We start from the raw sequence: 25608 nt of genomic DNA, 5'->3' as shown, positions 1-25608 counted from the left end.
GAAAGAGGGAAGATCTTTAGGAAACGGAGGGAGTACTAACATAAATCTATTAGACTTATTACTATTAAAATCAAACCAAAATGTAGTAATTACTTAAATTAAACAAAAACTTTACTCAAATTAACCAATAAATATCGCTTGAATCAACGAACTAAATCAAATTAAAATCAAAATTACAAAAAAAATAATAACAAAAATACCATCAAAAATTCACAAAGAAATCAATATTGAAATACAATAAAAATTGAATATAAATATAGAAATTAAGAACAAAATCACAACAAAAAAAAAACAAAAATACATAGAAAATATTTAAAAGTTTGAGAGACCAAATTATTCACACATACTAGAGAATGCATTCATTAAATCCACTTAATCCAAAAACGAAAAGTAAAACTGGCGCATCTTTGCATATTCATATTTATGAATTTTTGTTCCAAAAGATGAAACTAACATCACCTTCATTCCAAAACATACAAATGAAAAAATACAAGAAGAAATATCACCATTACCACTAACATCAGATCTAAAACTAAAACATACAAAAAAAAAAAAAAAAAAAAAAAGAGCACCAAACTAACAAACTGAAACTATCCATAAGAAAAAGTCGAAACTGAGAAATTAAAAACAGCTTTGTGGATGAAGACGGCAGGTATGAGACGGGGAGGTTGAAGGAGGCAACAAGTTGAATGTGCAGGTGGAGACGAACTTGGTGAACATCTTTGATAAAGGGAGGTAGGGAGGTGCGCATTTGGGCCTGCAAGTGGGCTGAACGAGAAGGTGCGAAAAACACAGCGGCTTCAGGTTTAAACGAACTGAATCTTCGACGAAGATGGTGGTTGAGTCTTCAACGAGGGACGAGCACCCAGTGAGGATGAGAGATTGTGGAGAGTCTTCGAGGAGTGACGAGCGAGAGGATGATAGATGGTGTTTGAGTCTTCGATAAGTAGTGACGGAGTGGGAAGGGGTGGTGCAGTCTTCGATGAGCAACGAGGTGGGTGGTTGAGAGTGTGGCGAAAGAGGACTTGGTGGTTGAGGCGATGGTAGGTTAAGGAGAGAGAATGAGAGAAGGAAGAGGAGTTGGGCAGATGAGAGAGAGATGGAGATTAGGGTTTTAGAGAGGAGAGATGGAAGAGAGATGAGGAAAATGGGAATTGGGAAATGGGTTTGAGAGATTGATGGTTAGATTTTGAACCTTCTCAAATCACAAGTTCTTATTCATTATCCATGATATTATTCTTTGGCCAATAGGAAAAGAGAAGGACCTAACACATGGATTGATGACCTATCACATGATTGTCAATCTTATATTCTTATAATCATACTAATTTTTGTTTTGGTTTAGTAACTTCTAACTTTAACAATTAGTCAATTATTTTATTAATTTTAAATTTTGGTTATCTTTATTGAAATTATTATGATTAGTGTTTAAGTATAGCTATCATTTATTAATTAGCATATTATAACCATTATTATTACTACTATTATTATTGTTATTGTTATTATTATGTTATTTTATTATTATTATTATGTTATTTTATTACTTCCTCCGTTCCATAATAAGTGAAACATTTCTCTAAAAAAGCTCTCACATAAAAGAGAGAAGTGTTTCACTTATTATGGAATGGAGGAAGTATTATTATTATTTCGAATCAGAATGTTTTTCATAATCGAGTCATTTATATAAAATATATAAATGCAATTTTGATCGTATATTCATAGTTAATATATAATACTCATTATTATTATCATTAGTTACACTATTAGAGCGCATTAAGATTGCGTATTTACTAGTGGAAAAAACCTTATATGTCACTTAATAACAGATTCGGTTTTGTGAAATTGCATCCGAAAATCAACATTAAAAATGGGAAGGAAAGATGAGAGGACAATCTTATGTGGTCCTCTTGTGGACCGCATCAGATTAAAAAAATCTGATGCGGTTTTTCTAAAATCTGATACGGTTTTTCTAAAATCTGATGCGGTTTGGTGGACCGCATCAGAAAAGTCGTTATTTTTCAGCTCCATTCTTCCCATTGGTAAATTGGCCCAAATCATTATCTCCAGCCCGATTAAGCCCGCTATTTTTTTTTGCCTTATTTCACAACCCAAATTATTGTTTCCCTCTCTCCTCCCAAGTCCGACCCACAAACCTTAAACACCCCACCAGATGGTGAAAGAGAGAGAAAATGAAAGAGAAAGAGGGTTAGGGTTGAACATTGATGAAGATGAAGATGAAGATGAAGATGAAGATGAAGATGACGATGATAATGACAATGATGACAATGAAGGAGGTGCTCGTGTTGGTCTTTTGCACCAGAATTTGACCTCTGCTAGTACTGCACTTCATGGTTTGCTTCGAAAGCTCGGTACTGGACTCGATGATTTGATCCCTTCGTTTATTTTACCGCTAGCGAAACCAGCAGTTTTCTGCAGTCACGCATAAGAAAAGTGCCGGCGTTAATAGATGTCTTCGCAAATATTAATTAGGCGACGACAACAGAGGAAAGATGACTTCCAGGTAAGATTTCTTTTATTTTTCTAAATTTGTTTTCCCCTCGTTCAGTATCTCTATGAATTTGTAATATCCGATTCACTTTGAATTGAAGTATACAAATTTTGAAGTATACAAATTGAAGTTAATACAATTGGTTTCGAACTCAATGTGGTATTAATTAGGAGATTTTTCCGTGTTTTTTGTTTCACATATATGCATTATGAAGGTTGGAGGGTAGACCGTTGATGATGTAATGGTGTCACATAAATCAATCCCATTCCAGATATCTTAAATAACTTACATTATGCATCAATTCTTTTCCATTATTATATCAGTAAACTTCGAGTCTTTTAGTTTCTTATGAAATCTTAGGGTTGAAATGCTTGATCAATATGAATTTGTGTTTGTAGATTTCCATTATTGAAATAATGCAGCAAAACAGGCAGGAAACTTTGTTTTTATTGTCAATATTTTACTGCTTTCTTTTAGTACTTGCCTGAAGTCAAGTATGTATTCAGTACTTAGTATAATATTTTCACTTGACATTGCTGGATTATAAGCTATTTTAGAAAATTACAGAAATTATCACAACTATGACTCAGTTAGCTTGTAATGGATCATTTACCGTAAAGTCCATAATTAATCTAACTATGAGTCTTTCCAAAAGCTCATCAAGCACCAAGCACCACTCTGTAATATGCTTTTCAATGGGCCCCCAGGACAGGAAAAACAATGGTGGCACGAGAGCTAGCTCAGAAACATGTATGACATCTTACCTCACACAGTTTATCTTTGATTTAGTCTTGATTTATTTATTGAAGTCATATAATATGATTAATAGTTTCTTGATCAAAGGTTTTCTTTTGTAGTTTGGGGAGTAACTTGTTGTTGCTTGTTATTTATCGAAGTCATAGAATATGATTAATGGTGACATCAGTCTTGAATCCTGCATTATTGATTCAGTGGTTGTGTTCTGACTTCAAGAGGGACATTTTATTTGTGTGTTAGGACATCAAGTTTGTAGATAGTGTTGCTTATTACGCTTTAGGTTTCGTTTTATTATATACTCCCTCCGTCCCAAAATATAGTTCCCATTTCCCTTTTTTCACGGTAATTTATGCAAGTTGACATAGTAAAGATTTTTTGTTTATTTAAATAAATGTTGTATGGGAAAAGATGATTTTAGGACAAAGAATGGAGATAATTGGTGAAAGAGCATTTGTTTTTATGATAAGGAGAAAGAAACTAGGCTAGTCCCTATAGTAGGACCAGCCTAAAGCATCCTTGCGGATGATGGAAAGACACGTAGGATCAGAAATATCAAACGAGCGATGAGGAGAGGAGACGGAATGCCCCTTGTGCGCCATAAAATCCGCCACTTGATTTGCTTCTCTAAAACAGTGATTGACAGCCACCGAAGAGAAACCCTTTAAAGCCGCCACTGCATCCAGGATCACATTGTTAATTTCCCAAGGAACTTCCAAATATTCTTGAGAGAATTAATACCACCAAATTCACCCTCAATAATGATATGAGAAATTCCAAGTGAAATTGCCGCTCTAATTCCTTCTCTCATCCCCCAAGCTTCTGCAGACAGGATAGAGGTACCATGATGAAGCCTACCCGCACCCAAATTCAAAACACTGCCTTGAGCATCCCTAATCACAAACCCATAAGAGCTACTGCCATTCGCCACTTTAGAACCATCAAAGTTTAATTTAAAAACATCCTGGGGGGGGGGGGTTTAACCCACCAAACCTCCCTAGTCTGAATAGACCGGACATGGCTAGTCGGGATAGAAACACGATCCTCCATACTCTGAGCATGAGACCAATTCTTCTGGAGGTTAAGAATCAGACACACTATTTTCGCAGGAAGCATTGATTCCTCTTTAAACACAATTTGGTTACGAGCAAACCATATATGCCACCAGTTTATGAAAACCTTACAAATGTCATCCTTACTCAGATTATCACGCAAACTGGCAACATAATCACTAAACGTAATATTATAATCAGGACTAGGGATACCAGGCCAGTTAAGAGAATCATGCAGTTTTGAGAAGACATTCTGGGCAAACGAACAGTCACAAAAAAGATGGGAAGCACTTTCTTTGTGGAAGTTACAAAAAACACAATCCTGCGGAATAAAAATATGACTACGCTCCAAACGATCTTTAGTCGGAAGACCATCTAGACAGATTTTCCAAATGAAGAACTTGATTTTTGGAGGGACATTAACCTTCCAGATCCACTCAAATTGCACCTTAGGAGCATGCCTCACACCATACCCTTGAAGCAGCTTGGCCCCTGATTGGACCGAATATACCCCATGAGCTTTTAATCCTCATACCAGATTATCATCAAAAGCAGACGAAGGGATGAAAAGCCCAGAAATATCCCTAACAACGTCAGCTGAGATAAAAGAAGTTAATTTGGAGGTCAGCCACATACTTTCTTGAGAGATGAACTCACTAACCTTCAAAGAGGCATTATGAGACACATTGGGATACAAATCTGCCAGCGGATAGGCATAGACCCAGTTATCAAACCAAAAAGAAATACTACGCCCATTTCCTACCTGCCATCGCAAACCTTTACTGAATAAAGGTCTAAGAGACATTAGCTTTTTCCATTGCCAGGAAGACGAAGAATCCGGGGAGTAGCTCCAAAAGTTTTCATTCTTAATGTACTTCCTGGTCACCAAATTAACCCACATATTGTTGGGATCTTTAAGAATTCTCCAAATAAGCTTCAATTGAAGGGCTACATTATTAACCTTAGCTTTACGGATGCCAAGACCCCCATAGCACTTAGGTTTACACACTTTATCCCACCCTATAAGATTTGGACTCCCACTATCCTGCTCCTTATTCCAGAGGAAATTCCTATTGATTTTATCAAGACTAGGAGAGTTAGAGGCTGGTAGAAGAAAACTCTGCATCTGGAAATTAGCCTTGGCCGATAGGTTCGCTTTTATAAGGACTGATCTTCCAGCTTGAGAAGTGAGCTAGCTTTCCATTTGGACAGTTGCTTTTGCGCTTTATCTACCACTTCTCCAAAAGTTTCTTTTGTTACTCTTTCCGTAATGACTGGGCACCCTAGATATTTACCCAGAGACAGAGAATGATCCATACCTAAAATGCGTTTAAACTCTCGACATTCAGAGGGATATATATTCTTAGTACATTGAAATGAGGATTTGTGATAGTTAACTAGTTGACCCGACATCCTGCAATATTCGTCTAGAATGTATTTGATCGTGACGCAGGATCTAGTATTAGCTTGGGCAAACAAAAGAGTATCATCAGCAAAGGTCAAGAACGGAGTCTTTACTCCCGATCTCCCAAGCTTAACCCCTAAATCCTTATTGTTTGCAAAACTCTCTTGGTGGACTCTCCGCACCAACAACTCCGCACATAAAATAAAAAGATACGGGGATAGAGGGTCCCCTTGACGCAATCCATGGGTGGGTTTAAATTGGTTGCCCGGGATTCCATTTACTAGAACAGAAAACGAAATTGTGGTGACACAACTTTGGCTACATTCTATAAAAGTTTCATGAAACCCTAACTTCCTAAGGGTCACAAAAATATAGTTCCATTCAATCCTATCATAAGCTTTTTCCATGTATAACTTAATAGCAATACAACCCTGCTTTCCTCCCTTGTTTTTAAACGAGTTGAAAACCTCATGCGCAAGGAGGATATTGTCTTGGATAATCCTTTCCGTAATAAAAGCACCCTGGAGAGGGTGAATGACCTTGCCTAAAATAATTTTTAATCTATTTGTTAAAACTTTCGCAATCACTTTATATATAGTGGAGCACAGGCTAATTGGTCGAAATTTAGAGGCCAAGTCTGGATTCTCAACTTTAAGTGTGATAAAGGTATGATTAATTTCTGACAACATCCTCCTAGAGTGGAAAAAAGCCTGAACTCCCCTGATAACTGAGTTACCCACAAGCGACCAATATTTTTGGAAGAAAAAAGGAGGAAAACCATCCGGGCCGGGAGCTTTATCAGGAGCAAGATCAAAAACGGCAGTTTTGACTTCTTCTGCCGAAACATGTCTAATTAACTCACAATTCTCTTGATCCGAAATAATTGGAGATATTAATTCGAAATCAACGTTTTCATCAAACCAACACTCTTCATTAGTTACAAAACGTAGCTTAAATTCCGAAGTTATAGCTTCTGCAATTCGTGCGGCTGAGTTATGACCTCACCTGCCGAGAATTTATAAAGCTTAATGGAATTCCTATTTTTTCTAATAGACGTTGTGGTGTGATAGAAAGAAGTATTAGAGTCACCTTTTAGCCAGAAATTGTTACGACTCCTTTGCTTCCAGTACATTGTCTGGAAAGAGAATAAATCTCGGCGTTTATTAAGCAGACGATCTTGCTTAGCATTAGCTATTGAGCATTCAGGATTTTGGATAAGATAATTTTGAACTACTAGAAGTTGGGCATCAACTTTCTCAATTTGCCTAAATATATTGCCAAATCTGGAACGATCCCACTCTTTAGCTTTTTCTTTTAATAACCGCATCTTTTTAACAAGGTAAAACATCATAGAACCTTGAAATTGATTACACCAAGTTTTTTTAACGAGAACATTAAAATCCTTTCGAAGTGTCCACATTTTTTCAAACCTAAAAGGTGGGGCTTTAAAAAACGATGTTTTAGCTAAATCAAGGGAAACTTGACAATGGTCTGATGATGTGAAAACATGATTTCGAAGCTTAGCTAGGGGAAACAGATGAAACCAGCAGGGGCTAGCTATTGCTTTATCAATTCTTTCTAGAGTATTATCACTACCCCCCCCCCCCTTTTCTTTCGCCACGAAAATTGTTGACCATAAAAATTAAGTTCTATACACTTAGTATCAACTAGTATTTTATTAAATCTTTTAAGCCTCGCATACTTAAAAACAGCTCCCCCCAATTTGTCTTCTTTGGAACTAAGTTCATTCAAATCTCCCAGAATAATAAAAGGCTCGGAAAGCCCTCCTACATAATGAACAAGGTCATACCAAAATTCTTCCTTATCTTTCTCATGAGCAGGAGCATAAATAAACAAGATAATGAAAGAAATATCATCATTTAAGTACGTAATTTTGCAGGCTAAAAAACGAGAAAACTTAGCTACAATAGTTAGTGAAAACGGGAAGTTCAGATCATCCTTCCAAAGCAACCAAATGCCACCAGCTAGCCCTTGGGTAGGGATACAATCAAAATACGAGAAACCAGACCTCCTTAAAGAAGCACTCGAGGGGGGAGGGAGGATTTGGTTTCACATAGCATTACAATAGATAGTCTATTTACATTACAAAAAACTTTAACTTCTTCTAATGCGTTTCTTCTCTTGCATCCACGAATATTCCAAAAGCCCAAGGACATGTTAAAACATTAAGGCATCAAAAAACATACTAGACATACCATCCTTACAGCCTTGTTCTCTTCAGAGCTGAAGAGGCTGTGTCGTCCTCACCATTTCCTTTCCTTCGCTTTGAAGCACTGGATAGGGAAGTGGGTTCAGTTAGGGGCTCTTGCTCAACACCCAAAGCCCCAATGTGCCTGATTATGGAGCTTTCAATGGGTTTAATCGAGTGAAAAGAATGCTCTGGGTGAGTATGGAACTCCCCCAAGGACTTATCTTCATCATGAATAATCATAGTTGCATTCTCAACACCAGATTCAAAATGGCATACATCACCATAGTTAGGTTCATTTAATTGAGCTAGGGGACGAAACTGATTCCCATCCATATAGTCATTAGGATAGATAACTTGTAGAGGGATGGGGACATCAGCATATCCCCAGCTTTGGGTGGAGCATCAGCCAACCTAAAACACTCACTAGCCTCACAGTGGCTACAGTCAAGCAAAGCTGCCTGAAAACATTCATCAGAGGAGAAATGAATAGGACCAACCATAGAGGCAGCATCATCATCAGAGTCAGACCCAACAAAACCAGTAGGAGCAGCAAACAAAATGGCCTTACCTTTGCCTTTACCATAAACAGAAGCTGGAGACTTTTTAACATGAACTTGCACATTTTCCTTAAAAACAATACCAACCTCTTTTTTCTTATTAGTAAGAGAATCAAACTTGCCAGAGGGACTCACAGATTGAAATTTCTTTTTAGGAAAATTTCTAGGGGTTGGCTTAGGCTTAGCTTGCACGACATTGGCCTTCTCAGCCCTGGTGTCAAGCTGATCTTGCCTAGCAACCAAAGAAGGAATCTCAACCATACTCTTTTGTTTCGGACTTTTCAGAAGAGAAATAGAAATAGCCTTTTTCGGAGCATTAAGTAATGGACAAGCATCAATAGAGTGATCCTTAGAACCACAAAAAGAGCACCCAGTTGAAAAATCCTCATACCAAATATTATACCCACACACCTTACCTCCAGCACGAATGAGTTCAGCATACTCAAGAAGAGGCTCAGTAATATCCACACGAACACATGCTCTTGCAAACCTTATCTTATGTTTTACCAAAGAGGTAGAATCCAACTTAATCAAAACCCCAACATTGTTAGCAGCAAACAGAATTGCAATAGAGTCAAAATTTAGGAGTTCAGTAGGAAACCTAGGGATACGAACCTAAAGGTCAACCCACTTGATCTCCTCAAGGAAGGGATCAAAGTTAGGCTTCCAGGATTGAAGCACAAACAGCTCTCCCTGGACATGCCAGGGTCTTTCAGACCAGACTAGGAATAGATCATTAGGATTAGAGAATTTAAGAAGAAGCCAGTGGTTACCCATTTCTAGAAAGTCAATCTCACCCTTAACAAATTTCCATTCAGCTTTTGTGCGAGAAACAATGGTTCGCACATCTAATGGTTCCCCCAACATCTTACCAAGGAGACATGACTTGGAGAGTTCCTCGATATCTTGCTGCACTTGAGAAAGCTCGTCTAGCACAACAGCCTCATGGAATGCAGCATCAGGAGGGGGATTATGCGCACACACAGTAGGTATAGCATTAGAGAGATCAACAGAGGGGGGCACACACGTTTGAAGAAGACTTTCCTTAAAATAAATTTTTGGATCATCTTCTAAGTGAGGGCCAGAAGACGAAGTTACATCTTTGAAAGACATTTTTGAAGAAAAGGAGCTAAAAAACCTTACTAACAGCACAAAAGAAAAGAAATTTATACTTAAGCAACCAAACTCAAAGCGAAAGCTAAGCAAGAGTGAGTAAAAAACACTGACCTTCAGCCCCCTTTTATAGAGGGAGTTATAATGCACACAAACTAAATTTCCAGCATATGTCGAAATACCTTTATGGGAGAGACTTACCATCATCATAAATACTAGGGTTTTGTTCTGATACTTTCCTCTGCACATCGTCTTGATCGCAGGCCAAGAAACGAAGAGTTTTAAAGAGAAACTCTTCCAGAAATTGAATGACACTTCAAAACCTAAACCCACTCTCTCACTCAACACTCGAGCTCTCTGCCACATAATAAATGCACCCAAATCCAGCACCCAATCAAAAGCCCCAAAGCTCAAAGAAAACCCTAGCATAGAAGGATTAATCTGGATTTTGTGGACCATAAATGTATAACCAGCCTGTAATTGCCCCTGAGCTATCTCAATAACTAGCTTTAATTAAGAACTAATCCTACGAATATAGGGTAGACTGAAATTGTGAAAGCTATGAACCCTAGCTTTACCAACTAAAAGCCAGTTTACGCTAGGCGAAAACCAACACGAAAAGATAATTGTACTTATACTCTTGCAAGATGAAATGGCTTTAACAATTAGCAGGAATTTGCAGAGGCTGATTGAGATTAAACGGAAGAAATTCAAGGGATTTGAAAAGGCTAGGGTTTCTCGGGAATAAATTTGGGGCTTTTCCCCTCTTTCTTTGTCTTTCTCTTTCTAGCTCTCTCTCATCTTTTTTTGGATAGTCAAATTTGGTGAAAGAGCATTGATTATAACATTTTGGTTGAATAAACAAAGGAAAAAATAAAATTCAAGAAGCAAATAAATGATGGGACACGATTTTTCTAGACAAATTACGGAAAAATGTGGAACTAAATATAGAAATGGAAACTATATTTTGGGATACCCAAAATGGAAATGGGAACTATATTTTCGGACGGAGGGAGTATCAGATATATGCTTTAGAAAAAAGGGAGATAGTAGTAGACAGGATGTTTCCGAAACTTCTAGCATCGTAGAACTTTATGGCATTTATGAATTTTTTTTCCTGATCATAATTCTGGTTTGTGTGTTATTAGGAATTCTATTATGCATTAATGACAATAGGAGATGTTGCAACACGAGGTGCACAAGCATTAATGCTAGTATGTTTGTGTATCTATATATCCTTCCTCTATTACTAACAAACACATTGATTCATTTTCTTTAATCCGAAAACCGCTTCGCATTTTATCCAATTCCACCTCGTGATTCACTTTTTTTTGTATCTCAAATTTTAAAGTGCAATATGCTCATATATTATATTTCCACAATACTAGCAGATGCGTAGGATTGTCTACTAGCTGATGCAAGATATTTGATGAGTATGAAAAGTTCATTTTTCAGCTGGTTGTGTGCTCTTGATACTCTCAGTGTACTCACTTGTATGTTTGTTTGGTTTGTGATAATAGTCTAATTGTTTTGTTCATTGACTAGCTAGACTATGATGAATGTTAAACCTTAATTTTTATGGGTTTTGCTAAATTACGCCCTAAAGTTTCCTAGTATCGCCCTAAATACTGTATTTTTATAGTGTATTTGTATATTTTTCTTTTTTCTCTTTCACCCTTTCCTTTCTCATTCCCCTACCAGGCTACCACCACCACCAGAGCTGCCGCTGCCACCACCACCAGCGTTGCCGCTGCCACCACCACCATCACAAGAACGTCGGCGCCGCCACCATGACCAATGCTTGAGATTTCAATTTTCACCCTCCCACCTTCACGCCATCACCAGGGTATATACGCCATCACCTTCACTAGTCTGCCATCACCATCCCACCTTCACAGCATCATCACCATCCCACCTTCACAGCATCATCACCTTCATGCCATCGCTCGATTTTTTAAAAAAAAAAAGAAAGAAAGAGGGAGGTGTCTGCGATGGACGCCCCACCACCGAGGTAGGCGTCCATGGCAGGTGTTCTACCACAGGAAGAGGCCCCTACCATGGACGCCTACCCCGGTGGTGGGGCGGCCATGGTAGACGCCTCCCTTTTTTTGATTTTTTTTTTTTAGAAAAAAAGGGAGGTGTCCATATCATGGACGCCCCACCATCGGTGGAGGCGTCCATGGCAGGCGCCTCTTCCTATGGTAGAGCGCCTGCCATGAACGCCTCCACCGTTGGTGGGGCGTCCATGGTGGACGCTTCCCTTTTTTTTAAAAAAAAAAAATTCAATGTAAATTCAAAACAAAAAATTGCAAGGAGTTTCTTCTGCGACCCTTTCAATCGTTTTTGTATGGAGTCCCCAAAAGTTTCATGAATGGCCCAGTTCCAATACTCTTTTGGACTGGTTCGAATCTCCGAATGCTCACTTCTTCAAAATCAATGTTCCAGGTTATTTTATTTTTCTGCTTTAGATTTCACCTTTTAGTGCATGATTTGTTTCCAATTGATTATTGTACACTTTTGCTCAGAACTTTTCTACTTCTATATAATTAGCAAGATGAAAGTACACTATAAAATGTAACTTTCGCATATGAGATTTAGTGGGAGTATATTATGTTTGATGTATGTCTAATTCGAGAATTATCTAATGCTTTTTTTATAAAAAAAATGAGGAAAAAATTGGTGGTGGTGGTCAGTGGGGTACGGTGGTGGTGGTGGTGGTCTGTCGGAGGTACGATGGTGGTGGTGGTCTGTCGGAGGTACGGTGGTGGTGGTGGTGGTGATGATGGTGTGGCGGGAAGTGAACTTTTGAAATTGGAGGAGGGGTTAGAGAAGTAAGTCAAGGGGAGGAGACAGAAAAGGAATGCAAGTATATAAATACGGTATAATACTATATTTAGGGCGTTAGTGGGAAATCCTAGGGCGTTAGTGGGAAATCCTAGGACGTCGTTTAGCAACCCAAATTTTTATTACTTCTCTGATTTAAGGTCACAAATGATCGAACTAAAATCCTTCATTTTGGTCTATTCAAACCCACAAATATTCCCTTCTGTGACGTGGTGTTTTTGGTGCTACTGGGGGCCGCCGTCACCAATCTGCAGTGATTGTTGTTGCTCCTTTGATGCAGTTGCTGAAGTAATTCTTGCTCTAGTGCAGCAGCAGTTCTTCCTTGGAGATTATCATTATTCAACTCGCATTACTTTTCTGAACTATTGCAAGGAGCTCAAGATCTAAAGAAACTAGACTGTAAAGATCAATAAGGAAGTTATTGGAATATATACTTATGTATATATATAGTTATAGTTGAGTATGATACTAAAAACATAGTAAATATTATTATGTATCTAATTATTTATGTTTATGCTTCAATTGAGCATAATATGCTTAACAAAATATTTATTGATATACTTCCTCCGTTTCTAAATAAGTGCAACATTTCTTGTTTGCACGTTTGCCAATGCATTATTTTAACCATTAATATCTTCAATTATCAATAAGTAAAAATTATAAAAAGTTGATATTAAAAAAATCCACATTCAGACGAATCTAACAAGATCCCACATGACTATGTTTTTCCTAAAATGTAAATCACCAAAGCTAATTAAAGTTGATATTTAGAAACGGAGGAAGTATATTATTGATTTTGTATTGATTAATAATGAAAAAATGCAAAAAAAAAAAAAAAAAAAAATTGGTTTTTGGGATGGTCAACCGCTGCGGTTTTGACCCAAAACCGCAGCAGTTAATCATTTACCGCTGCAGTTTTCGGTCAAAACCGCAGCAGTTAATAGATTAAATGATGCAGTTTTCCTTCAGAACTGCATCAGTAAATCATTTACTGGTCTGATTTTGGACCAAATCAGTAAATAAATAGGATTTGCTGCGAGCCCACCTAATGTGGACCAAAACCGCATTAGTAAGCTCGATTTTGACCGCATCAGATGGGTTTTTTTCCACTGGTGATTAGCTAGAATGGTTCCAATATTATTATATCGTACTAAAATATTTAAGCCTACTGATAAAATAGTTTGTTTATAGTTACATACATATAAAAAGATAAGAGAAGACCATAAACATTATACTTCACTAGTATTAAACTATAGTATAGCATAAAGACAATGAACTTAAATAATCTTATAACTTATAAAGACAAGGGAATTATATGCTTTATTTTAAAAGTGAATCGCCAACAAGTTCAACGGACACATGATACAACTCAGCTGTGTGCCAGAACTTGTTCGCAATTCATGAATTATATGCTTTAGTTCTGTTTTAGTTCCTGCTATTTCCCCATTGTCAAAAAAATATACTTCCTCCGTTTTTTTTAGATGTTAAACTTTTCAAATCACAGACTCCTAGGTAATTTTTGGAGAGGAGAGAGATAGAGAGAATGAAAAACAAAAGGGTCCATGTGAACATGTGATAGGAGAGAGATAGAGAGAAATTATTACCCAAAATAAAAGTGTAACATCTAATTCAAAATTTCCTAAAATAGAAAGTGTAACATCTAAAAAAAACGGAGGAAGTATATATGAAGACAAGGGAGTAACTGACTAAGTGTTAAGTTACTATATGGTTGTTAACAAGTTAGTATCTTGTAACTAGTTAGTACTTGTTAACTAATAAATTAGTTATGGTTGTTACTTGTTAATAGTTAACTTATACTTTCTCCATTTCATTTTAATTGTTATACTTACAGTATTCACAAATTTCACTTTGACCATCATTTGTGATTTATACGCGGATGAAAATATAGTCATGTGGGATCTTGTTAGATTCATTATAACAAGTATTTTATTATTATGTACTTTTTATAATTTTACAAATACAAAACTAAAGATATATATCCTCAAAGTTTTGCATTGACATGCATGAAAAGTATAAGTGTGTAGATTAAAATGAAACGGAGGGAGTAGATTTTACTTTTAAATAACTTATGATTAGCCTTTGTAGAGGAGAATAATTTGGGGGTATAATTTATTATTATTATTATTATTATTATTATTATTATTATTATTATTATTATTATTATTATTATTATTATTATTATTATTATTATTATTATTGTGCAACATATTAACCTTCGTTATAACCACTTATGCCTCATATGAATCGTCGTTGTAAACATATGAATGTATGATTGTCATTTGATATAATATTATAACATATCAAGAGTCGTTATACTAATTTATAATCAATAGAGTATTAGATTGACTTTACAATTATTTTAATACCAATTTTCTACTAAAATGATTAAACATATTGATAAAATAGTTTGTTTATACTTTACATATTAGTCCCAATATAATACATATATATCGCGTTATGTTTGTTATTATTATTGTTATTATTGGCATTGTTGCTACTATTACTATTATTTATATTGTGATTGTTATTGTTGGTATTCTGTCCTTTTTGTATTGCTATTGTTAACATTGTTAATATTACGTTATCATTTAAATTTTTTTTATTTATTATCATCATCGCTTTATGTTTATTGTTATTATCATTCTCATTATAAATCATCATAGTTATTTACAAACTTATATATCAATAATAATGCTTATAATAATAAATCATTTATATAAACTTTGGAATTGATCGTTTATTTGTTATTATTGTCGTTGACTATCTCTATTATATAAGTCAAGGGGGGAGCAATGATGTCCCCTTGTCAATTTGCATATTCACCCTTCCACAACAACTCATTAAACTCATAAACTTGCCAAAAATAATTCAATCAAATCTCTATTAAACCCAATCAACTCATATAATTGTCAATCATATAAACTTGCCAATAAAAAAGATTCAATCAAATTAAATTCACATCCAATCAATTAAAAAAATTCATTTACCAAAAATTAATACCATAAACAATAACAAAAATACACGGTATTCTCATTATAGAGACACCTCATATTCAATACCAGAAAATGAGAAATAGCGTGAATTTTTTTGACTTTAAAGTGCAAAAGTCAAAGCTAAATTTCTAGTGAAAAAAAATATATGGAACCTTTGGAAGTGAGCACAAAGCTCAAAAACGTTAATTTTCAAAGATTTGTGGACTACCCAATTTCTATAATCGAGGAAAAATTAGCAAAAAAAAAAAAAAAGAATAAGAAATTAAAAATTGAAGTTTGAAAATTTGTGCACTTAATAAGAAAAAAGAAATAAGGATGGAGAAAAGTTAAAGAATAATATTTGACAAAAAAAAAGTAATGAGCGAATTTTTGCGCGAGTTTGGGTAATTTTTGGTGTGTGTGTATTTGTACAGACTATAAAGTCATGGACCTCTCTTTCTAAAATTTATATGAAACATTATATGGTTATTGAAGGTGTATTAAGAGAAAAAGATACATTTATTTTTATGATTTATGAAATATTATTATATGATTATTAGTTTTTTTTATGGAGTTATTAAGAAAATTGTTAATCGCATGTTGGAAGTAACTCAAGATATGGCACTACTAGTGATACATATACACGCGTATCATATAACATAAATACGAATGCAACTTTTTGTTTGTATACTAAATTTTGCAATAAAATTTTTATGTAATCCACCCAAATATTTTACGATTAAACTATAACATATTTAAAGTATAAAGCCTACAATAAGAACTTTCATTTTAATTTTGTTTTATTACTAAGAAATAATTATGCTCAAAATGTTGCCGCACGCGTAGCGTGCATAAAAGACTAGTAATATATAATATTATAACATATGAAGAGTCGTTCTACTCCTTTACACATTACAGTGGTTTTACACGGTTGACTAATCGAAATAAGAGTTGACTAAGAGAATATGCTAAACATCACAGTAAACAATATAGTGTTTTTATTAGTTTTTCGTTATCATCCATATATTTATTGCACACACACATATGTATATATGTCGATTTTAATAATATGATTCGTTTACAAAATCCATAACAAAATTAGAATGACCAGATTAGGAGTTAACCGAAGTTGAATTGATGTTCAATAGCGAATGAGCCCGATGCTTCACAATGATCGAACTAATTAAGGTCATTAGTGACACTTGACTCTACCCAGGGCCTGTTCTCCCCAACTTATTTTCAGTTCAATTCAGTTCAGCTCAGTTCAATTCAATTCAGCTATGGACAATACTTTTACCGTCACATATCACTATTCGTTTCAGTTCAATTCAATTTAGTTCAATTCAGTTCAATTCAGTCAGTTCAGTTCAGCTGTTTTATGCCGAGTAGAACAAGCCCCCAATCCTACATGAATCCCAAATATGACTTGTGCAAACTCGGTTAAAAAATTTCTACGGGGGTGATCATACCCGGGAATGGATCGACTTGTAAATGGAACGCTAGTAAATTATAAGATACATTAATGCTTATTATCCATATTTTACACTTTCTTAAAAACCGTGTCCAAATCTATTATTGTTGTAATAGAAAAAGGATGGAGGAAATTGATTTGGAAAAATTCACACGCGAGGGGGTTCAACTATTACCCATTTTCTTTTATAAGCCCCAACTATGGATTATTCCCTGTAGGTCTCAAGTTTACTATCTTGTGATTTTCATAGGTCATGAGTATAAGTTATTCATAAGTCATGAGTATAAGTTATAACCGGTTTATAAGGTAAGATTTTTCAATGTTTACCATCTTCGACACTTTCAGCAAGTGACAAAGTTCTATAATTTGGGACCAACATTTAAAAATCTTACCTCTTAAACCGACTTTAAGTAATATAAGTCAGGCCTTATAAAAATCACAAGATGATGAACTTGGGATCTATAGGGAATAATTCACATTTGGGACTTACTAGTCTTCTTTGCACGCGAAGCGTGGATGGATTATTTTGGCGATTATTATTGAATTTCATTTAAATGTAATTTTGAAAAATGTAATATACAATCATATTTAGTTCTAATTAAATATCATGTCGTGTAAATATAAAAATTACTTGATGAAGAAGTTGTTTTCTTAATGTTTTTATTACTTGTTAATGGATGTTGGTATTAGGGGTGAGCACAAACGGGTACCCGGTAGAATTTCATAGACCCAGATCCGGACCCAGTGGGTATTAAAAATCTGGAATTGGAACTGGTCCAACCGGATCCTAAATTTTTGGACCCAGACCCAGACCTAGAACCGGTGGGTACCAAGTCCACAACTGGGTACTCAGTTGTAAGTTTAACAACATATTGAGATGGGCCAATTGAGCTATAAATTTTTTTTAAAAAAATAAATGGGCCTAAAAGTCTACTAAGTACTAACTTTTTACTTAACAACTATTATCCTATTAACAATTCTATATGAGTATATGAAAAAAAAAAACCAATTCTAAGTATCGGGTACCCGAACTCAGACCCGCTCTAACCGGGTACCCAGAGTCGGAACCGGTCAAACCGAGTGCTCACCATGTACCGGGGTCGACAAAATTCTACCCATAATTGGAACAGGATGCAACCGGGTCCCATACCCAGTTGGACCGGATCCAATTCAGTCCATACTGGGTCTGGGTACCCGAAATTTCTGCTCACCCCTAGTTGGTATTGTTATTGCATCTCAAAGTTTAGGTAAAATTAAAATTGTATGTCTTTGGTTTTGTAATTGATTTGAAAACCACTAGTAGAATAAATGTTATTTGCTGCGGTTAAAAACTGCCCTATTGCTGCGGTTTCGGGCGCGCAGCAATTAAGGGCGCAGCAATAGGTAATTAATATATTGCTGCGGTTTTAAACCGTAGCAATATCTGACATATATTGCTGCGGTTTTAGGTAAAAACTGCAGGAATAGTACAACATATTGCTGCGGTTTTAAGGGAAAACCGCAACAATATCCTGTATTTAATAATAAAAAATACGTATATTGCTGCGGTTTTTACCTAAAACCGCAGCAATATACGCTGGGCAGAATTTTTTTTTTTTTTTATTTTGACATCAGATTTGGAAAATAAAAAGGTTGGAATAAAATAAAACATTACTTATTGAAACTAATGACAAGTTATTATATAAAATTCAAAAAATCTGCTATGTAACTTCAAAAAATAAAAGAACAAATTTATACTATAAATATAATAAGATAATACAATAAAACACTAGATCTGAAAATATTACAACAACAATAACCAAAATAACAACAATTACAAAAAAGCAATAGAGAATAATAATAGAAAAAGAACACAAAATTCTGAAAAAGTAATATAAAAAAGAAACCGAAAGCCCAAGAAGGCCGTCGACTAGCGCGAGGTTGGGGCTTTGTCTCGATCTGAATGGCCGACGAGGGATTGACTTCGACCGACGAAGCAATCGAACAGCCGACGACGGAACGACTTCGACCGACGAAGAAATCAAACAGGCGACGAGGGGACGACTTCGACCGACGAAGAAATCGAACAGCCGACGAAGGAACGACTTCGACCGAGAAGAATTCGAACAGCCGACGAAGATTTCGGAAAGCCGATGAAGAAATTGAACAGCCCACAATGAAAACGACGAAGAATGGAAAAGCCGACGAAAAAGAAATCGAACATCCGACGAAGAAAACGAGAGAGATCTCATAAAATCACCCAATTTGAGAATTGATGTGTTGATTCATTCGAAGAATTGAGATGAGAGGGGAGAGAGAGGCGTGAGAGGAGAGAGAGAGGAGAGAGAGTTGAAAAACGGCCGAGAAAAAAAATAAAAGAGTTTGAGAGATAAGGAACCCTAACAGCATACTTTTAATATTTGACAACATAAAGCCCAAACCCGCGCGTCCTTTTTTTTAAAAAAAAAAGCATACAATATTGCTGCGGTTTTGGGCGGGAAACCGCAGCAACATATTTTAAAAATATTTTTTTTTATATTGTTGCGGTTTCCCGCCCAAAACCGCGACAATATTAGTCTTTCCAGGCCCCACATTTTTTTCAAAATGTATCCGTTGAACAATATTGCTGCGGTTTTGGGGGGGGGGGAATCGCAGCAATATAGTTATTTTCTATTTTTTCTTTTCTTTTTGCGTGTAATATTGCTGCGTATAGGTAAAACCGCAACAATATCACCGCAGCAATATCACCGCAGCAAATAACATTTATTCTACTAGTGAACTGTTTTAATTATGTTGATTTGTTCTTCAATCATAAAGTTTTTCTTTCACTACACATATTTTTATGAAAGTTTTATTTTAGCTACTTTGAAGTTCTTTTGATATACATATTTTAAATTAGGAAGGGCTATAGTTGAGAAAAATCTCAAAATCTTAATAGGTCAATATTTTTTATTAAACGAAGGGTTAAAAAATATTTCGAAGAGGGACACCGTAACTTTCCCCTCGACTTATATAATAGATATAAAAGAAAATGAGCAATAATTTAACTCTATCTTATGAATTTTTCCAATTAATTTTTAATACGAAACTAGGAAAGACTTAAACCTAGCTATAGTGAAAGAAAGGACCGCAGTCCCAAGACGGCGAGAGCGCTTATGCATATATTTAAATAATTTGGTGGGCGGTGGTGGTGGGAGATCTTCAGTTTATAGTTAACACAAATGCACAATTCTTTCTGCCGGCTCTTTTCTTTACACTTTTGAATCAACAACAGTCACAGAGTCAACTGCTACAATTAACACAGCATAAGCGGCCGCGGATTTTTGTTTCTAAAGAGCAAATATGCATTAAAAGGTATGGTTATCTGTTATATCCATTTCTTTATTCTTCATATGTTTTGACACCATCGCTATTCTTTGCAATTCAATTAATGGCTTAGTAACTTGTTAGTTGTTATTATGTTTGGTATATTAATTGAATTCGACGGCTTATTATTGATTTCTTTTCCAGAGGTATAAATTGAAATAAAGTTGAACGTAAGTCAGTATCTAATTAAAAGGTCTAATGATTTATTAATGATTATGTGGTACTTTTATAGTTTTATCTTACGGGTGATTTAACATAGAACTAGTTATTAAGCCCCGGCTATGCTTCTGGTCACGATTCCAGTTGACGATTCATGTTAGCCGACCCCAAATCACCTTGGGAATAAGGCTTAGTTGTTATTGTTGTTGTTGTATAATACTTTATGATAATAACACTAAATATAATTAGTCGAGTGGTTAAGACTGTAGTATATTTAATAAACACATCTACCCGTGAGATGTTTATTATCCATCTGATGTTATGTTGTAGAATTATAAACTCAATTACCATTTACCAACAGTTTTTGTACGCTTAGAAGATAATAACATGAATCCATCATTAAATTAAATATTGTTTTTGTCTATGTAAAAATAATATTTGTGTATGTAAATATATTGTTTGTATTATTTTCCTCTTATTTGTTATATAAAACACAAACAATAGTTTTAGTTTTTTACATAGACAAACAATATTTATGATATACACAAACAATATTTATGATACACACAAACAATACAAAAACTTGTGTTAGATATATCTAACTGATGGGATACCGAACCCATCTACAAGTCCACCTCACGTAGCTAAGCCCATTATAACTTATGTTAGGCGTAACAAATAGATCTTTAATTATTAAATATATGTTTAGTAGAATTAGTAGATTAGTCTATCTTTTAATTATCCTATTATAAATAGGTATCCTATTCTATCTTAGTTAGGAATACAGTAGGTATATAAGGACTTCTGTTATGTTCTGAATTAATAAGCATTAATAAAGTTATTATTTGGTAGTTGAATCTCTAATCAAAAGATTCATTGGTTGTTCGATCTCAAATCAAAAGATCAAAGTTCTCAATATATAAGGACTTGATGCTTTGCCATTGATATATAGGAGGTGAATGTGAGAAAAGGGAGTAGCAACAAGATGATCTTCTTCTTTCCAAACGAAGTGGTGGCACAAATATTGCGAAATTTGCCACCAAATTCTATTTTACGGTTGAAACTAGTTTGCAAACAATGGAAGTTACTTATCGAATCCCGTTACTTTGTGGAATACTATCACAAACATCCCGAAGATGAAGAAACCACCAACAACCGACTTTTTTGTTTGACAAAGAGTAATGATATCTACGAAATAGACCTTGAAAAGCTTGATTTTAGGTCTTTCGATGGTATGAGATTTCCTGAGACGGCAATGCATAAGTGTTTATCGCCTAAGCATATGTTTGGGTCTACTTCAAGAAATTTCGATTTAATTGGTTCTTGTAATGGTGTCCATTGCATCAAAGACAAACAGGGTAATGTGTATCTGTACAACCCATCAACAGAAGCGCATCAAAGAATCCCAAACCCACCCTTTTACACTCAATGTGTCAAAAACCCATGGAAAAGATCTCCATGTAGAGTGTATGGCTTTGGCTATGACTATAGAACGTACGATTACAAGCTTGTATGGATCACTTGGTTTTACCCTACACAAGTTGAGGTTTATAGTTTCAAAACAAATTCGTGGAAGACCCTCGGATTTTGCCCTTACAATAAAAGAAGTTTATCTGTAATTAATCCTCCTTGGCTTGGGGGAAATCATGGCGTATATGTTAGCAACTCATTACATTGGCTTGGTGAAGAAGGAAGGATTGTATGTTTCGATCTATTTTCAGAGAAATTCACCATGTTTCCATATTTTGATAAACTTGAAATGACTTTTGCGTTTTTGGACGTCTTAAACGGATGCTTGAGTGCTTGTTGTACGAATGGCGGCTCAACTAATATAGATATATGGGTTATGGAAAAGTACGGTTTACACGGGTCTTGGACTAAATTGTTAACTGTTGACGCAGTTGACGCTAGTGCTCTGGATATAAAGCTAATCACTCTCTCAAAGGATGGATGCGCTTTGTTGTTGGCTAAGCTCAATCGTTGGTCGTTCAATCAGTGCACTAGTATTTGTTGGTATGATATTCATACGAGCAAAATGATGTGTGAAGTGAAAATGGAAATTAGAACAGAGGTGAATCGTTTGGCCACTTCATCGCAGAACAAATTAACTCTTACACTCCAGAAACTTAATAAGGAGAAGAAAACTTAGAAAAAAGGGTAAAGTACTGTAAGGCTTTATTTTATTGCCTTATTTTTATTATATTTTGGGGAGAATTGGTGATTGTTTATGTAGTATTTGTGGCTTGTTACTATTATTAAAGAATTTGGATTTTTCTTGATATTTAAGTGCTTGAATGATGAATCTATATGTAGTTTAGAACTTAGCGTGTTCACTGTTTGACTCTGAAAAGTTAATAATGAAGTATTTCATTTTCAAAAGACTTGTTGGGTCATGCATTCTATTAACAAATGGTGTTTATGATAGAAATTTGCAAGCGAACGCAGAAGTTTTGATGGACCTTTATAATATAACAAAGTTGCATTTGCATTTGCATTGATTTCATTAATAAGAATTGTACAACTATATTGGTGCAACCCTTCCTTGTTTTCATTCTCTGAAATATTTTGTAGGAGCTCTTTTGATTTCCTCACTCCTCTCAACTAATGTACATACAACATATTTATATAGTTGTATTATATCTTCTAAATTTTCCCACACTTGTCTAATATTATTATATATTTTTACATCACATATTTTTTACAATATATTTCTAAGTATATCATCACTTCAATTTTCTAACTACATATCCTATATTTTTCATTAAACATCTAGATTTTTCTAAATTAACCTCTAATAGTTTATTGCTTTGCTAGTTCAATGCACAAAAATTTAGAAGGATTGTATAATGTAGAGCTAATAGAATCTAATACAAGAGTAAAAGGCTAATAGGAAGGTATTGGTTCTTTCAAAAAAAAAAAAAAAAAGTATTGGTTGAAGTTCGGGACTCAACATGAAGGTATTGGAATTTTAAATGCGGTAAACATAACTCGATCAAGAATGTTTCCCAAACTATGTCAGAATGATCGAATTCCTAATAAATATCTATTTGATTCAACAAATACAAGGGGGCTGCGCTATATTGCTCGATTAGGTTCATTTTAGTTTCTTCAAAGACGAATTTGATTTAACCTTGTTTTATTGTATCTTGTTTTTCTTTAATATCTATTTATAAATGTCGTTTGGCCTTCAATAAATGAAATATCACTTAAAAAAAAAGTGATTCTATAGCTTGGTTACCCATGATATCCCCTGCAAAATGTTCGCATCGAGTTAAGTACATCATCATATATTCATATATTGCATAACTCGAACTTTAAGAAGTGATCAACTTGGTAAAATTAAACATATTGATAGGAAGTCAGGAATACTCAAGAGAAGCACCATTGTACCTCTGGCCTTTTAGAATAAACTTCGATGCTTTTATTTATCTCAAAAATGGGTGTCGTGTCGTGTCGTATGCGACACAATACTTTACTTAGATACTTCATTTTAAACTAAAAACTTGACTTTTTTATGTAAAATAGCCGAGCCGGACACTTGGACACTCGTATCCGAGTAAATACTCAATTCGTGTCTGAATAACCCAACTTTTAAATACATAATGTGATTTTTGAGGCTTATTATTGGATGTGGTATTCTTATTTCTCTTCTTCATTTGTGTTTTACTTTAACACTTCAGGTTAAAAGCTTAAATCGATACCTGGAACATAAGGGTTGGACGACTTGGACCAAATGATTATTTCCTGTCTGCAAGGAAAAAAATATACTGATTTTTTTCTCATTTTGTCCTGATCATTCCCTAATATGGATGATTCTATACTTTATTAAGCATGCCAGACTATTCGATAAAAACAAAAAAAAAAAAAAAAAAAAAAAAGCCGGTAAACCATGTATCTTAAAAGTTCTTAATTTTTATCACAAACAAGCCTAGATAATCTAAACCGAGAATATTTATAGTACACCTGAGTGTACCATGCTCATGGTACACCCAAGATTATTTTCTCCAAATGAGCAAAATGAACGAATGAGCAAATGAGCAAAATGAACAAATGAGCAAACATTTCTATTCATTTAAGAAAATGAGCACACATTTATTACAAAATGAGCAAAATGAGCAAATGAGCAAAATGCCCATATGAACAAATTTGGTGTCAAATGAGCACCTGAAATTCTAATTTATTACAAAAATACCCCTGGGTGTACCATGAGCATGGTACACCCGGGTGTACCATGAGCATGGTACACCCGGGTGTACCATGAGTGAACTCAATCTAAACCCCCATATCTCATACTCCTGTTAAGGTTCAAACCCTTGCAACTTAGGTGAAAGGGAAAGTTGGTGAACTTTAAAATTTAACTTATTATTAGGCTAAATTTATATTATAACCTGGGTATACCGCACGTCTAACTATATAAGGCATGTTCTTCCCAACTTATTTTCATATTGTTGAGTTAATATAGTTTTGATGATGACAAACTAAAGTAATAACTAACAAGGTTTACAAGTTTTATGTGTGCAAAGTTCATGAATTAACAATGGTGCTTTATAAAGATAATAAGTGAAGTTTCTAAGTTGTAACACCAAGAGAAGAATGAAGTTCTTGTGTTGGAACTCCAAGAGAAGAAGAGCTTAGCTTTTTTCTATAAGGGTGTAATTAGGTTTCTTATGTAAGAAACAAATATCTTCATAAGGTAATGAATTGGAACCAATGTTGTTAAAATCGAGATTCTAGTTTGAATCGAAAACAACCTTTAGAATCGAATCGTAGAATCGTGAGATTCTACAAACATATATAATCAAGATATTGCTTCATTGAATATGCTAAAATTATAAGTTAAAAGACCTAAAAATTGGAAAAAATAGTTGTTTACCCACTATATTGGCAATAACTAACAATATATATCTCTTATTTTCTTTGTTAGCATGATTTAAACATGCAAGGTTTTCGCTAGTCAACAGAAATATATAGAATCGTCTAGAATCGCGAATCGAATCGTCTACCATATTTTGAATCGTAAAATCGTAAGATTTTAAGATTTGAATCGCGATTTTAATAACTTTGATTGGAACTATGAAATTGTTCCTGTGAATAAAGGAACTGTTCCTATGGAACTAGTGTAGGAAACATGTGTCTAAAACGATGAACTGACTAAAATTATAAGATAGTGTTTATCAGTTCCTTACAAAGAAACT

At 34.8% G+C, this 25608-nt stretch overlaps 1 protein-coding gene and 1 long non-coding RNA gene across 2 annotated transcripts; both read left to right on the top strand.

Moving 5' to 3' along the window:
* Window positions 1-2119: 2119 nt before the first annotated feature.
* LOC125494117 (uncharacterized) lies at window positions 2120-11645 on the top strand. The gene is made up of 3 exons (XR_007270525.2): window positions 2120-2521; window positions 3165-3259; window positions 11303-11645. It is a non-coding gene; the product is annotated as an uncharacterized LOC125494117 (long non-coding RNA).
* An 8377-nt stretch (window positions 11646-20022) lies between these two features.
* On the top strand, window positions 20023-22694 carry LOC104883039 (F-box/kelch-repeat protein At3g06240). Its single transcript, XM_010667478.4, has 2 exons — window positions 20023-20242; window positions 21366-22694. Exon 2 carries the CDS (start codon window positions 21399-21401, stop codon window positions 22560-22562), a length of 1164 nt encoding a protein of 387 aa, XP_010665780.2. The 5' UTR covers window positions 20023-20242; window positions 21366-21398; the 3' UTR covers window positions 22563-22694.
* The last annotated feature ends 2914 nt before the right edge of the window (window positions 22695-25608 follow it).

Source organism: Beta vulgaris, chromosome 8 (assembly GCF_026745355.1).
Source record: "Beta vulgaris subsp. vulgaris cultivar EL10 chromosome 8, EL10.2, whole genome shotgun sequence".
NCBI classification, from domain to species: domain Eukaryota; kingdom Viridiplantae; phylum Streptophyta; class Magnoliopsida; order Caryophyllales; family Amaranthaceae; genus Beta; species Beta vulgaris.
Note: the sequence above shows the minus strand (reverse complement) of the source record. Positions and strands in the feature narration are given on the sequence as shown.